Below are 16,960 nucleotides of genomic sequence, written 5' to 3'. Positions count from 1 at the left end.
AAGTAAAAAAATAAATAAATAATTAATTAAAAGTTAAAAAAAAAAAACACAAAATTTATTTATTTATTTGAAAAAAGACAAACTGGCGGCAGTGGCAGGGTCTACTTTGACTCCCTAGGCAGCTATAGGGTCAATCACAGACGCTGGCTGCTTCCTATACGGTGGAGAATTTTAAAAAATAGAAAAGCAAATAGAAAGCTTAACGATTATGGTTTTGCTATTTGAACTATAATTTCTCCATGCAATTTAATTTTGAGCTAGTGGCCCAGTGTGTTTGTAATCTATGATTGCTATACATAAATAGGATTTTTTTTTCTATTTTTTTAGGTAAAACATAAATGAGAATAGTTGTCTATGATCGAAATGGGAATATATATACACATATATAAATGATGTAACTTCACTTTTTGACATCAAATAAAGAGTAATTTCATTTTGATTGCATAGGAAAATGTTCAACTCTTATAAAAAATCTTCTTTAAAAAAAAAAAAAAAAAACAGTACTTATATAACCTTAACCAAACAAAAAAAAAAAAAAAAAAACCATCATTGCAAATATCATATTAAAAAGCAAGAAGCAAGCACTCCAAAACTTTCTCTATTCAAAGATTCGTAAAAATCTAAAGTTAAAGCATAATGATCTAAACCATGAGTTATATAATTTGCTTCCTTAAATGCAAAAGGTACATTTAAAATTACCAACCAACATCATTATAACTAACCAAAATCAAAATTCAATGAGCGTTATGTATGTGCAATGTGATTGACGTATAGACGCCCAACATTCCATGAAGAGTGGAAAAAACTTTTTCATCAATTACTTTATGCTTCGTCCAAGAAAGATACGTGTATTACATATTTCTCTTTTTCTTTTCTTTTTTGTTTTCTCTTTTGATTGTGAATTCTAAAATTTATTTCGGCTAAGTATTTTTATTATTATTTCTTGAAATAAAGCCAAGTATTAATTAAACCAATGATTTTCCACCTTTCACATTTTCTGTATATCTATATTATAATGTTGAGTCATCATAAAAGGAGAAATATCTTAACAAATAATACTAGTAAAAAGAAATAACAGAGAGAACAAACTTAGAAACATTCTGCCATATAAATTGCAACAACATGCCAAAGAAACAAACATACCATGCACTCCAAAAAGAAATAACAGTGAGAACAAACTTAGAAACATTATGTTGTATAAAAATTACAACAACATACCAAAGAAACAAACATACTATGCACCCTAAACATAAGGTTGGTATCTTAGCACAGATAAAATAGTATCAAGCATACATAATCATAAATTATTAGCTACCAGTACATAAGAGATAAATTAAATTACTAACCCCAAGGGAGGAAGAAAAAAAAAATGGAAAAAGTAGTTATGAAAGGTTCTTACTGGAGAGGAAATTCATTCCACTCCCAAAAGTTCGATATCCACATGACATGTGGCACATACTTGAGCATTATCCATCAATCTTCTCACAATCTGATTCTTCGAATCCATCGATCACCTCCAAGCTTTCCCAAAAATAGAGCAATTCTTCTATCTGAAAGCATCATATATCCAATTGATATTCCAATCACCATTCCACATCCATAGCCCATCACTACGATCTTCCAGAGGCCAAACTCATTTGTTTGCTCATACTCATCACCTCCTTGTTGTGCCTTATCAACATTGCTGCATGCTTCATTCAATGGTTTCCACTGTATGAGGTATTGTTGAACGTCTCAAATTGCTTCCCACGAGGAATTGGTCCAACCAATCTATTTGTAGAAAGGTTTAACACTGCAAGCGATGTTATATCTATCGAGGAATCCCACCAACAAGCTGATTTGAGGAGAGGTCTAACCATTCAAGTCCACTTAGGTTTCCAAATGATTAAGGAATAGAACCCGTCAGTTTATTATGAGAAAAGTTAAGCCCTTTGAGTGATCTGACGTTCCCAAGCATTTTCGGAATCTCTCCTTTGAAATTATTTCTTGAAAAATCAATGGCACTGAAAATTTTTTGAATTTTCCATAGTCCAAAGTAATTACCTTTCATCGTTATGCTCCCATATATTCCAATTTGCAGGTATTTGTTTCAATCATTGACACAAAACTTTCAAAATATTTTGCTAGCAAATTACCATCGAACTCATTCTGTGAGATGTCCAAGATCCGCAACATTCTGAAAGGAAATCTAACCAATGGATCATTATTAGCAATGGAACCATAAAATTTGTTAGATCTCAAAATGAGAACCTGCAGCAATGGAAGAGATTCCAACCAATAGGGGAAGGTACCATTTATCCTATTATTGTTTCCAATGTCTAAAATTTCAACTTCTTACAATCGAGCAAAGAATGTGGCAAGAAGCCTTCCAATTGATTTCCATTCAAGTTTAGATTCTTCAATGAGCATTGCTTTGCAAACAACGTTGTAGGAATCATTCCATCAAACTTATTCATCCAAATATCCAAAATCACAAGATTTCCACTAAGATCTCCAATGCATGGAGGGAGATTGCCATTCAGACTATTATGAGCCAAACCAAGAGCCTGAAGGGATTTGAGGTTGCAAATGGATATTGGTACCTCTCCAGTAAGTTGATTGTTTGATACCAAAAAAATTTCAATGGAAGCTGGTGGAATTGGATCATGTCCTCGAAGGTTGAAGCGAAGATCAAGAACTTGCAGGTTTTGTTTGGAATTTGGTCTATAGATGTGAAAAAGTTGTTACAAAAATGAAGATAATACATAGAATCACTACCCACATACCATAGCCATTTTGGGACATTGCCTCGAATTTGGTTGTGTGAAAGATCAAGACTACTTAAACTAGGCAAAACTGTAAGACTGGCTAAGAAAAGATCAATACTAGGTACAAAACCACTCAATAAATTCCATGAAAGATTTAACCAAGCGAGATTAACCTGCTGGAAGATTGATACTGGAATGGACCCATGTAGTTTGTTATCACTTAAAGAAAGATGAAACAAAGAAGATGTTTGGAATTCTGGGACGTGACCAGTGAATTCGTTTTTGCCAAGGTCTAAATACTGCAAAGATGGGAGAGAAAATAACCAATTGGATAGTGATCCATTTAGCAAGTTATCAAATAAGTCAAGAAATTCTAAATATCATGAATAAGGACTCGACGAAAAAGAAATTTGGGTGGAATTATAAGGATAAAATTTAGGAAGCTCACCCATAAAATTGTTACCTAAAAGATGTAAATAAGTGAGACGATTTGGATTAAAAGACGACCATGGGATCTGGTATTATTGTAGGAAAGGCCTATGGAAGTAAGTTGTGTAAGGTTACCAAACAAAACAGGATATGATCCTATGAACCTGCAGTTGCTAAGGTACAATCCATCCAATGACTTCCAATTTCTAGTTAAATCAAGTATATCTATTGAGAAATTTGTTCCAGAAAGACCCAATTCCCTGAGTGAACTGCTCCAGTTATATTTAGGCAGAGAACCGGTCAGATTTTCATCACCACTTAAGTAAAGGAATTCGAGTTTTGGTAGGTGGCAAATGGCATTGGGTGAATTTCGCAACCCACAATCCCAAAGATAAAGAGATGTCAAAGAAGATGACAAATTCATCAAAGAAGCAAGATCAACACAAGACATATCAACAAAATCTAGAGTGAGGTTTTGGAGGTTGGTCAGGTTTGTGATGATTCTTTTGAAGGTAGATGCGTTTAGTCTCAATTGTTGATTTTCATCATGAACTTCAAGTGTTTGAAGCTTAGATAGGTAGGATATTTCCAGTGGTATATCCCCCGCAAAATTAGCAAACCAAATTTCAAGGTGCAGCAAATCTTCAAACTTACCAAATTCAGGGGGAATGGTGGAGCCTCTGAAATCATTTTTTGATGAGAGGATTAGAATTTGGAGATGGCGAAGGAGGAAAAGGCTGCTGTTGGAATGAATAATTCCCCGAAGCATGCCGCAAGTAAGATCGAGGCCGATCACATGACCTGTTATGTTATTGCAGGTGATTCCGCTCCATCCACAACAATCTGTGCCACTCGTCCAGGAGATTGTTGTAGAAGGCAAATCAAGACCACAAGATAGGGTATGATCCAAGGAAAATGAGTTCTTGAATTGGAGCAAAGCTTTGCTGTCGTCAATGTGACATGATGGAATGGAAGGAAACGGAGAAGGAGCAATGGATAGAGGTACTGATGAAGAAGAGACAGAGGAAGAAATAAAAAAGAAGAGGAGCATATAATAAAGCCTTGAAAACCAACACATGATGATTATTTTTGCTGACAAGTGTAGCTGAGACATAATGCCTTTTAGGACAAGCAATAGTGGGCTTAAACGTTAACCATAGGCTCTGACATTGGAAATATGTGGGTATTTATAAGAATGCAAGTCTATGTAACCGTATGACTTTTATGTCCATGTAATGTAAGAAACGAGCAATCTGGTTTCCATATTTCTGTCGGCCAAAAAAAAAAAAAAAAAAAAAATCTGGTTTCCATATTTCCACAACTTTTTGATATCTCTTACTATTGGTGACCAATTTTCCAAATGACTTTTTGACTTTTCAATTTATTATATTTTCCTAAGGTTGCTTTATGGAATGAATATGGTCATAAACATGCTTGTAAAATTAATTCACCAAATAACACGTTATGACCATTACAGTGATGGTCAGTCAGACAACTCCATTGTAATTAATAGATGGTTCATAAAGCTTACATGTATAACATTATAATGTGAACAAAATATATTACAATACCGCTTCTTCTTTTTTTATTTTTTAACTGAAAAATAAATCTACTGCATATGTTTAATTGTCGTGTGTGTATATATATTCACTATGTGCTGTTGTCGTCCCGTCATCTAAAACGATTTTGTTCATGATTTGGTGTACATTATGCTAGACTTTTAAATTTTTTTTTTTTTCATTTTCCAAATGTCAGTATTCAAGTAGTCCATAATCTAATTAACAAATCAAGCAATTTTGAATTATTAGTTAACTTGACCAAAAACTGGAGTGACAGATGGGTTTAATGAAGTGATATATATGAATAATTTTTGGATAGTAAATAACAAAGGAAAGATTAAAATATTAAAAAAACAAACAAAGAAAACATGGAAAATAAAATAATAAAATGTATTTGTTTGTATACAAGAATAAGTTAGAAAGTGTTATTTCGAAAACATTTTCAAGGGTTTACTAATACGTAAAAAAGTTTTTGGATAACATAAGTGAATGAATTGCAACAAAACTGAAATATAAGGATGATAAAATTAAATATCCACAGACAAAATGACTGATGTGAAAAAATATAAAATAGGGAAGACTATATTTTGTAATTTGCCATATATTTTCTGTTTTTCTGTGTGTCTTAAAGTTGGTGAATACGAGTACTGTTTACACTGAATTAGTGGAATATTATAGTAGATACTGAAACAGTTATTGATATACATGTAGTATGTACCATTGAAGTAAAACCCTCTAAATTATTGTAAATGAACTATAATGTGTGTTACTTTTTAAGCTTGATTTCAAAATTAAATGAAAAATTCTCTTATCTGCATTAATTTATTTATACTAATTCTTGCTCGATAATGCAAGCTAAACCAACTCTACTAACTAGGGAGACATCTGCAATTTGCCTTCATCTAAATTATTTGGTCAATCTTTTTTTTTTTTTTTTTTTTGTGGGTTTAGTCTGCCACTTCAACCTGGGCAGAAAAGGTAGATAGCGGCCTTGCCGCTCTGCCACTTCGAACTTGGGCAGGGACAGTAAAGAAGCCAGGCCTCAGCCAACTCGGATGCGACCGCAGCCGCTAAAGCATCTGGTCATTGGTGTTACATTATGCAGGACTTCAAATGATTCATTTTTTCCATTTTCCAAGTGTCAATAATCTGGTTGGTTATCGATAATCTAATCAACAAACTAAATGATCAGAAGAACATACATCATCCTGGATAGTCAATAGGCCAAGTAGGTCCTTTCTATTGCCAAGTCTCAAACGTACATGCATGAATGAATACTTTGCACCAATTATATATAAGTCTTTAGTTTTTTGCAAAGTTACTTTCCAATTGTGTCCTGATTAGTAGAGAACCGCAAACTTTAATGGATTTGTACCAATTTTGCAATGGCTGGCTTGCATGTATATGTTATGATAGGTTTTTCCCAGTTATATCTACCTATAACTGGGTGGAAATTAATAACATAGATACGTTAATTATTTACATAAAAAAAATACTAAATTTAAAACCATTTCAAACTATTTACAAACTTCTAATATGGGTGGAAATTGGTAAAATATATACGTTAATTGTAAAGGCTTAAAACATAAAGGATGCTGGAATATGGCAAATCCTTTGCGATTGATTAAGCACAATTAAAAAATAAATAAATAAATAAAAATAATAATAATAATAATTAAAGAAAAAAAAAAAGGCCTTTCCGTTCGATAGACAGGACAACGACAAGACAAGACTCACGTAGTTCCAAACTTTATTATTACTTCCGATGATTTTATGACGCAATACATATATGGTATAATGTTATAAAGCTAACGCCTAACAGAAAGCATTTTTCCAAAGAAAAATAAAAAAAACCAAAAATTAAAAGTTTGCTGAATATATATATATGTACACAATTGAAGTCCTCAATCCTACCATTAAGATGTAAATTTTATTTAAAGAGATATCAATGTGAAAAAAATATTATTAATAATAGTAAATTTGACTTTTTCCAACTTTAAAAAGTGAAATTTTATTGTGGCATCCTGATTGTTCACTGTTAGTTAGTGTTATTCCTGTTTTGCATTAAATTAGGATCAGAAATCGCCAAAATTTGACACTCTTTCGAAAAGCTCATTAATGAATCCACTATTTGTATTTAACACATTCAATTCATTTCATGTAATTTAATATTGAACGCACTGTATAAAATGTCTAGTTTATCAATTTGTGTTAAAATAAGAATTACATCTCATGTGTCAAAATACTAAATTGAAAACTATTTCAAACATTTATTTATTTATTTATTTTTGTATGTTTAATCTCTTAAATAAAAAAGAACAAGATATTACCTAAAACACCAAACAAAGGTTCATATTTATACAACCAACTTTTTTATCAGGGGTTACCAGTGGGTTAAGTACTTCACACCTATAAGATTAAAATTGATTTCACTTTACCCAATTAACCATCCCCCCTTGCAAACGAGCAATTAGTGAGCTATTGATCAAACTTCCAATATTAGTGTTCATTGGTAAATATGTACGTTATAGGCTTAGGAACATGAATGATAATATTGCTGGAATAGAGCTGAACAGACTGAACTGATATTTAGTTGATTACACTGAGGTTGAACTACTTCCAACACCGTTAGTTTCACTTTTCAGAGTAAACATTACTCAATTCTAGATGCCCATGAAAAATTTCGATAAAGTAAAAGCTATATATACAACAAATGTTCATGGTTTTGAATTGGAAAGAGGGCTACTTGTGCTTTTGTGAAGCATTGTTTTAGTTGTATGCCCACTTAACAAATTATTAATTTTATTATTTCTTTTATCATGACCACCAAATAAGTTTGAGTTTATGTCTTTCCAATCAATAGATAAATAAAAACAAAAATAAAACAAAATGTATATCCTGTAAGTATTTACAATTTGACTGGTTGAAACATACAAAATGTAACAGAATAAAAGATGTTTAGTATAATACTATTTCCTTTGCAATAATTGTTATTCTTTCCTTTGCAAAAATAAAATTTTAAAAAATATTTATTCTTTAGTATAATTCTATTTATTTATTATTCTTTTTTTTTTTCTGAAAAAAGTTCATGTCGTACGGTTTACTTCCTTTTGAATAAACATGTTTAATTACCGAATTTACAATTAAGAACAAACGGCATGTCGTAAACTATGCGAACTACGATGCCAAGTTCAGTGGAGACCATGACCATCCATGTTCCGTGGCATCTCTGAGACCACGTTTACGGAGACATTGTCTCTGAACCAGCTTCTTTGGCAGGACTTCGTGGACTTCCTTTCGACATGGCCGAGAAGTTTCACCTTCTTGATCAGTTGACCGTCTTTCCTTTTACCATCAGTGCTTTCCAAGCTCATTTCTCACCCGTGAGTGATTTTGTATGCTCTTAGTTTATCAAAATTTGGTTCCTGTCTGTGAAAAATAAAAATGATAGGACTTCGTATAAAATGTACAAAGTTGGTAAGAAAATGGTGGTTTGAATGCTAAAGCTAATGAAAGGGTACGTACCCTTACACATGGAAACCGTGGATGGTTGAATGTTTTGTTGCATTTATTGGGTCTGTTAGCGTATTTGTAATTTTTATTTTTTATTTTTTAATTTTTATTGAATATCTGGGAAGCCTTGGTTGATGTTGAAGCGACTTATAAATTTAAGTCCTTTGTTTTATGACAGTATTTAATCTGTTTTCTTATACAACGTTTTAATTATATCAAAAATCACAAATTCAAAGTCTACTCGTAACAAAATAATAATTATATCCTTGGTTACTCTATGTGGAGACTTAATTTGTACCATGTTCACGGTCTGAACTCCAGAAAAAAAATCTAAATGGGGAAAAAAAGAAAAGTTGAGTGAAGTTGAGTGGAAAAAGAAACAGAAAATAACACAAAAAGTGAAAATTCTTGTTGTGTTTGGTTATTCAAATATTTGAGAAAGAAAAATAGACGAGATATACAAATTTGAATAGAAACAAATTAAAGAAAATAAAAGAGAGGCTAAGATTTACCAAAACTTGAAAGAACGGGGTAGTTTCCTTCTGTTTCAATTTTCTAATTTTTATTTTTACGCCACAATTTTTTGTTTTTCCCCATCTTTTCATTTTCCATACGTCGGTGACCAATATGGATTCTTAGTCCTTGCAAAGTTGATTTTAGTCACTGTCTTTGTTAATTGATGCGGAAAAGTGTTTGGTCATTATTTTGGTGTATATACGTTATCCAATGATTCCTTTCCTTTTAATTTTTCCAAGGGGACGTAATGAATTCGTCCATAAACTAATTAATAAATTTGGATGTAAATAATGTGCACCACCTCTCTAGATTGACTTCCACACCAACTACCTTTCACTAAGTGATAGTTAAGATGACCTAGTGATCAGCATAAAACTAGGATAGGTGTGCTAGGATTTTGGCTCGGCAAGGGCAAATTAAAAATTTAGCATATACTTTAGAAAAATTATAAAATGTAAATACACTATTGTCATTCAGTTTCAATCATGCACCAATAATTATACAGTAAATTCTTTAAAAAAAATTATATATTAACTATATAATTCAATTTATAAACTATTATATATTAACTATATAATTCAATTTATGACAACAAAATGTATATATAACTTAGCTTACATGAAGCAAATGCTTAATAGCGACATGAAAAACCATATCTTAATTAAATAAATAAGATTACACAACAAATGAACTTAAAATTTAAGGATTATGCTGTCGAGATTTCAGGAATATAATAATAAACTAAATATGGTTTAAATTCAAAATAAATGTACGTTATTCTACTAGTGTTGTTTGGTAACGCATTGGTTTAAAATCTATTTAACACTGTTGATCTATGGAGGCAAAAAATGTAAGGCAAAAATATATTAATTTCTCTAATTGAACAATAATCTATTAAAAGGAAAATGGAAAATCAAGATTCCCCCGTGTGCAAAAAAGAAACAAAAAACCAAATGATTAAATAAAACTTGAAAGTAAACAAGTAAAAATTTGAAAAAATATCAAAGGTGATTAACACTTAAAAATACTTTTTTTTTTTTTCGTTTACAAACAATAAAGATGAATCGCAACGAAACTAAAATGTGACAAGAAAAAATTGATTTCCACAGCCGAACAGGCAGAACTAATGGGGGAGTTGTAGGTGCCATTGATAAAAAATGTACAGCTAATTTCCACACGCACTTTTTTTTAACCAAATTCCTTCCCCTTTCCTTGGGAGGCAATTGGAGGACGATTAGTACAAAGGTTGGACTTATAAGATCACATCAACGTGGAATTAATCGATCAGCTGAGCTGAACTGAGGATGAGGTGGTTTTCCAACACCCCACGGTTTCAAAGAATATTGAACATTACTCCTTCCAATGTCTATGTATGTACTAAAAGTTTAGAAATAGTTGCTTCTTTTGAATGTGGTGAGTGAAATGCTATAAATATACAAGCTCAGTACATTAGCAATTTTGTGAGCCCTAGGGGCTGCGAATTAAAATATTGACTACCAAACATTAGAAACTTGCTTGGAAAACAATTTTTCCTATTATCGAGGATATTTTTGTCGGCGAAATGCCCAACCACATCTGTTGTGTTGTGTAAAATTTTTCACAATGCTACACAACCTGTGGTAGGACGTTTTCCGAAACAAATCACAGAAAAAATTAATGGATGATAGAAAAGTTATTTGGAAAACTATTATAATCAACAAAAAATTTGGTTCCACAACCAAGGACTTACTCAGTAGATCCAGTTCAATTACCATTTTTTTTTTTTCCAAAAAACTTAAAATTATTGGGAGATGGTCATTATCACATTTAGATATTCTTTGTCAGGTCCATTCTATAGAGACCTTCTAACAAACACATTGAAGAACCTAATCGAAGCTCATCAAGATTTATTATATAGTCACTATAGACCAGCAACTTGCATCACATGTTCTGCAATTTGCCTGATTCTTATGTAATAAGTTGATGACTAGTTTTCCAATTTTGTTTATTTTATCCAAAGTTGATGACGCTTAGCATTCTTTACTCGTTGATCTGCTTGACTACCTGATCATTAAATATTGTTTTTCACAGATCTTTTGTATTACTCTGTCTGCGCAATCATGTTAGTATTATGCTTGAGATGTTTCATTTCTGTATTTTAGTCCTTGCCCTGTTTCAACTTTTTAGATTTATATTGTGCCACAAAGTTGTAAATTCTGTACAGGGAAAAAGATGGTGACCATACAACTCGATGTTACATATGCAAAAGCATAAAGAATCAGATAGCATGTGATTTTTTGCTGTTGCAGCATTTCTTTTCTTCTTGATCAGAAGAAAGATTAAAATGACCAAGATTCATGGGCCAAGTTTGTTCTTTGAAGCTAACTTGTTTGTATGGTCTCTTTAAGGGACTCGCATGGGGTGTTTTCCTAAATTTTTTCATCTGGGCATATCAAAGGCTTATGCATGAAGAATTTACAAAAGCTATCCATTTAAAAGATAATAAGAACAACAAGAAACTAAGCAAAAACTGTACAATTGCATTAAGTGATTGAACTGACACATGTAGAGAAGATTGTTACACGAGGTAGATTTACAAGTAACAATACACACTCATCTACATAACACAACAGTTAGAGATAATTACAAGAATTACAAATGCTATACCTTATAATGCCCCTCGAGATTAGTGGTGGTTTTCAAACGGTAATCTTGGACCGATTAGTAAGAAAAGGCTGCTTTGACAAAGGCTTAGTAAGAATATCGGCCAATTGATCGCCACTGCTACCTGGACCACACATAAAACACTAGATGCTACTCTTTCACGGACAAAATGAAAATCTACTCCTACATGCTTCATTTTGGAGTGGAAAACAGGACTTGAACAAGGACAAGTAGCACCATATTGTCATAATAAACCAGCGGTGGAGCTTGAAGGTAGATACCAAGTTCCTTAAGTTAGGACCCAACACAATTCAGCAGTAACATTAGCTACCGCCCTGTATTCTACCTCAGTAGATGACCTTGGAACTGATATTTGCTTTCCTTTGATCAAATGACCTGTTATGTTATTATAGGTGACTCCGCTCCATCCACAAAAATCTGTGTTGCTCTCCCAAGAGCTTGTCTTTCGAACAGGAATGATCACAATTGTAATCATAGCTATAATCAATACTGGAAAATGAGTTCTTGAGTTGGATCAAAGCATTGCTTTCATGAATCTGACACAATGGGAAGGAAGGAAACAGAGAAGGAGCAGAGGATAGAGATGTTGATGAAGAGACAGAGGAAGAAAAAGAAAGAGAAAGAGGAGCATAAAAAGCCTTGAAAGCCAACCTATACCTGAAAGTTTCTTTAAGGGAATCAAAATTCACAAGCACTAACAGGTGACCACCCTGTCATGCAGGTAAACATCAGATCAACTATGGTTCTTGCTTTCTGAACTATGTGACAAGAAACACACAGAAAACACACAGAAAATCCACATTATTTGCCTACATATTTTCATGTCACTGATGACTCGATCCTGTGCAAGGGTCAAGTTCAAAAGTGATATATCTCAACCCTTTGTTACCAATGAGTCACAAAGTAAAGGGAAAATAAACGATAGAAAGCAGAAGAGAACAGAAAATGGAGTTCACAGTTCATAGTTCATACAATACTAGGAAGCAAAAAATAATTTTAAATATATATATATATAGTTTAATTAAAAAGACTCTAATAAAGTGTTTATGTCTCCTACTGTAGCACACAGTTTTACCTAACTTCCCTTAACTATAACCAAAGTTTGGTGGACTTTGGCCCAAAGTTTCCAGTGTTTATCAGTTTTTTCCTCTACTCAACCATAGATAATCCTTACTTCCCTCAACTCTAACCAAAGGAGTGAAAAAAAACATTATGTGTTCAGAAGAAGAAAATCAAGCAATCTTAATACATGTAAGAATAAATCACAACACATCGCAGATTAGGACCTTTCTAGGTTTTACAGGGACATCCAGCAGAAATTCTGATTTCTCTAAACAGGTCATGCATCAGAGACCCACTCCAACAACCGGTTTCAAAAACAATGGCTTTCTTACCGTACAAGGTGTTGCTAGAAATCTTAATAGCTATTACCTCCCCACTGCTACGTGACCTGGCCATACAGATCTATAACAGTCGCTCAAAAATGCAGAAGCACGTGGAGCATCCAATTGACAGTAACCAAGTACAAATGCAGCCTCACCATCTTCGCCAACCAGGAGATCAGGTTCCTAGGAAAGCAAATCACCACCAGACAGATACTCTACTCTCAACCCCGCATCGTGTATCAAAGTCATCCTCCTTTTTAATTTGCATCCAACTCTTCAAGGCTTGTACCAATTTTCATGCTTCCAGCAGAAGAGAAAGAAAAAAGAAAACGCAACTTTTACAAAAACACATCATCATTATTATTATTTTTTCCTTAAACACCATTCATAAGCAAACTTTAGAAGCTCATATGTGCAAAATCTATTTACCTTCACCACTAATTCAACAAGTAAAATCTCTATTAGTCTACTCATCTGGGCACTTCTTCGTCAATCCGATATTATAGTATAATTGCTTGGTGAACTTTAAATTCTAGTGAACTATGCTATCTGAGTAATGTAATCAATCAGAGTGAAACTGAGACAAACAATAGCAACCAAGTGGCATTCATATATACATAAAAATAAAATAAAATAAAATAAAAAACAAAAATTTCTTTTTTATGCCCATAAAAGAATCAGAATTCACCAAATGTACACTTCCATCAAACTCAGTTGATTCACAAATTTTTTTTATTCTTTTTTTAACTACGTTTTCTTAGAAACCAAACAGAAAAAATACAAGTAGAACAACAACATACCAGCAGCGCTAGCACCAGAGCAACGCATGGCTTTGTGGACTACCGCGTCGGATAGGTCCGACCCGATATGGAACTGCTGGTCTACGCGATCATTCCATCTCCGATGATGATGACGTCAAAGTGTGATGCGAATTCAAACCGGGTCGTGCAAATGGGCCAGCTCGATTCTGTGGAGCTTTCCGGATTGACAACAGAACCGGTTTTCATGGGAACTTGGACCGGAGGAAGCCCGACTTTAAGGCATAGCTTGAGATCCGAGTTCTGGGCAATGAAACAGCGTCGTATCTATGTATGTTAAGGCTCCGTATTCTATTTTTTTTATTTTTTATTTTTTTGTTTTTAAGGGTGCGGAAGTGTGAGATGCTAATAAACCAATTGACGTTGATTCTGGCACACCACAACGCTCAATTACGAAGAGGTCGTCGTTCCTAAATTCCTATATCTTATATTTAAACATTTTTCTTTAATTTTTAGAGTTATTAACTTATGATTTCAGTTCATGGTAACACAATTTTGTAAGACTTTTGCTAAAACATTCTTTTCTAATCATAATTAGAGATTTCACATTGAAAAAAAAACCAAAATTAACATGTAATTTAAAACATTAAAACAAATTATATTTTTATTAGAGAACAAAAGTAGATTAATTGTCGTGTGGAACAGCTCTACTGGAACAAAAGTAGATTAATGACTTTTAATATTTGAGGTTGAATAACTTCACCTCAGACCAAAAATAAATAAATTAATTAATTAGTAAGAAATTAATGTTAACATTCTTTGAAAATGCAATTAATTATATATATGGCAAAATTTACAATTCTAATCGAAAACAAGGATCAAAATTCAATTAGCATTGTAGATATGAAATAAAATTTCGGCAGATGCCCGATTCCATGAAGTATATCGAATACGTTTTCATCTATTACTATTTGCCGCTATTTGTTCTTTTTTTTTTCTTTTTTCTTTTTTGGTAAATTATTAATTTATGACTGTTTGGTTCAATTATATACAACGAGCTATTACACATTGTTTCGGGAATTCTAAAATTTATTTCCTTACCTATTATTATTATTCTTAATAATTAATAAAAAGGATGATTTTTCACTTTTCATATTTCCATTGTTGATTATATGTAGAGGTATATTGTAATGTTGAATCTTCACAGAGGCAACAACAACAAATTTAAGAGCATTGTGCTATATATAATCTGCAACAACATGCCAACAAAAAAGGTGATTACAAAAAAAAAAAAAAAAAACAAACAAACAAAGGGAGAAAAAAAAAGTTATATATGCACCCAATCTAACAGTTATGGAATGACAAATGAGTTTCATGAACAGAGGTTTTTTTGCCATATTTCATGAACAGATAACGTCAGCTATATATATATGTCTATTCTCTTTGAAGATGGAACCGTGACACATGCCTATCCAATTAAGATATGCATATAAATCAATTCAACGCCTATCCAAAAGAAAAAGGATATGTTGGAAAGATCATTTCTTAATAATTATTAGGTTTTTATTGTTTGGACCATTGATTTTTAATCTAATAATTATCAAGTGTGGACTTTAATTTAACAAAATAAAATTAAATAAATTTTACTTAAAATTGATTATACATATACAGTGAAGCTCAAACAAAATCAACCTTCCTTTATAACTAAGATCCATCATTAATCATCATTGGATTTTTATTTAAAAGTTAAACCTTAATAAATTGATATAGTTTAATATCATTAATTGTAAAGTTTAGTTTAATAAAATAAAATGGATTTTGCTTGAGATTTATTATATATAGGTTCAAATAAAATTTATCTTATTTTATTAAATTAAGATCAACCATTACTGATAATTGATTTTTTATTTAAAAGTTAAGATCCTACCTATTGATATATATAATCTAAAGTCGTTAAACATGGATATTAATTTAGTAAAATAAAATAAATTTTATTTAAAACTTTCTCTCTCTCTCTCTCTCTCTATATATATATATATATATATATTGGCCCAAAATGTTGTAGCAATACGCCTATCTTTTGTTGCATACTCATTCAAATAACTTTAAAGCATATCCAAGGATGCCTATATTGTCATTTAACACAGTAAACTTATCATGTCTATATATGAATAATTTATCAAGTATTTTTATATACAAGTCGTTTTAGTTTTTGTCTTTGCAAAGTCTTTTTGATGGAATTTTTTTTAAAAAAATTTTAATGGAAATCACTAAGTCATTTTAGTCACCAATTAAATATAATACAACTCCTTCATTGACTCAAAATATAAAATATTAAAAATAAAATTTTCTTCAAAACATATATCTTGCCATCCTAAGGTGAATTGCAACGAAACTAAAATGTGAAAAGAATAAACTATGATTTCCTTGTATCTTTATTTTATTTTTTTTTAATATTCCTTGTGTCTTGATTGATAGAGAAATTTTCCTTTAATCGAGTTCCACCAAACACAGTTCATGATAATTTCTTTCTCTCTCTCTCTCTCTCCTCTGGATTTATATTCATTGTGCAGCTTCCATATATCCAATTCAAAATGCTTAGATTAACTATTATTGATGCAAAAATCAATGGTAAAAAATTGTACACCCTACCATCGAAAATCCTCTAGATACGCAAAATAGGTTACACCATTAGAATACCTTTGGGGCACTAGTGAAGCACTAGCCAAAGACGCTCCGATAGTTAAGTCAATAGAGGGAATTCAAATGCCAAAAGTTATTAGGATTGTAGTTGTTATGTACCTTGGTTGAAATGGATTATGATGTATTTATAGCTTAAGCATGAGGTTTTCCTTAGGAACAAGGAAACTGACCCCAATCCTAATGGGCTGGACCACAAGGTAAAATAAAGAAACTAATGGAGTGATTTAATTTACCTCCACGGTTAGTCCCCCACTTCCGAGTTGATATTTGAGTTGAAAAATAGGTCATTGTTGAGAAATATGTTTTGTTGATATCTTTAAACTTCTCCTTTTGGTGCTTTAATGGCTTTCTTTGCTTTATTTTCATGTCAATACTACATTTGACATATCTAGTCTAGGACTAATCGATAGTCCAAGACAAGTTTGCAGTTTTTGTTTGTCATTGCCATTATTTTTTTCTGAGTCGAACTAGTTCAAGACTAGTTTGATGATTTGTTTCCACCAGCTACCCACTTGAAGTAATGCCATGGTTCGAAGCTTCATTGGTCTGAAAATAGGTTATAGTCATTACTAGTTGGAAGAGTTTATACTGATCGTCTTAGTTTGTAGTCCTTCCAGTTCAAGATTGGCTTGTAGTTATTTTAATCCGAGATCCGCTAGTAATCTTACCGTAATGCATATGGTTTG

General features: G+C 32.1%; 1 protein-coding gene across 1 annotated transcript; it reads right to left on the bottom strand.

Moving 5' to 3' along the window:
• Positions 1 to 1,482: 1,482 nt before the first annotated feature.
• Positions 1,483 to 8,109, bottom strand: LOC132799432 (receptor-like protein Cf-9 homolog). The gene is made up of 5 exons (XM_060811254.1): positions 7,938 to 8,109; positions 3,341 to 4,181; positions 2,339 to 2,703; positions 2,136 to 2,188; positions 1,483 to 1,710 (listed from the first exon to the last, which is right to left on the bottom strand). Exons 1-5 carry the CDS (start codon positions 8,107 to 8,109, stop codon positions 1,483 to 1,485), a joined length of 1,659 nt encoding a protein of 552 aa, XP_060667237.1.
• Positions 8,110 to 16,960: the final 8,851 nt, after the last annotated feature.

The sequence above is a fragment of the Ziziphus jujuba genome, chromosome 9 (genome assembly GCF_031755915.1).
Source record: "Ziziphus jujuba cultivar Dongzao chromosome 9, ASM3175591v1".
NCBI lineage: Eukaryota > Viridiplantae > Streptophyta > Magnoliopsida > Rosales > Rhamnaceae > Ziziphus > Ziziphus jujuba.
Note: the sequence above shows the minus strand (reverse complement) of the source record. Positions and strands in the feature narration are given on the sequence as shown.

Bases quoted from the DNA above. Each gene is read 5' to 3' on its own strand.
- LOC132799432 (XM_060811254.1), bottom strand. From the start codon at position 8,109: ATGAGCTTGGAAAGCACTGATGGTAAAAGGAAAGACGGTCAACTGATC. The intron at 2,189-2,338 runs GTAAGAAGTTGA...TCCATTGGTTAG, and splicing joins GCCACATTCTTTGCTCGATT to ATTTCCTTTCAGAATGTTGC. The intron at 1,711-2,135 runs GTAATTTGCTAG...TACCTCATACAG, and splicing joins CTCACAGAATGAGTTCGATG to TGGAAACCATTGAATGAAGC.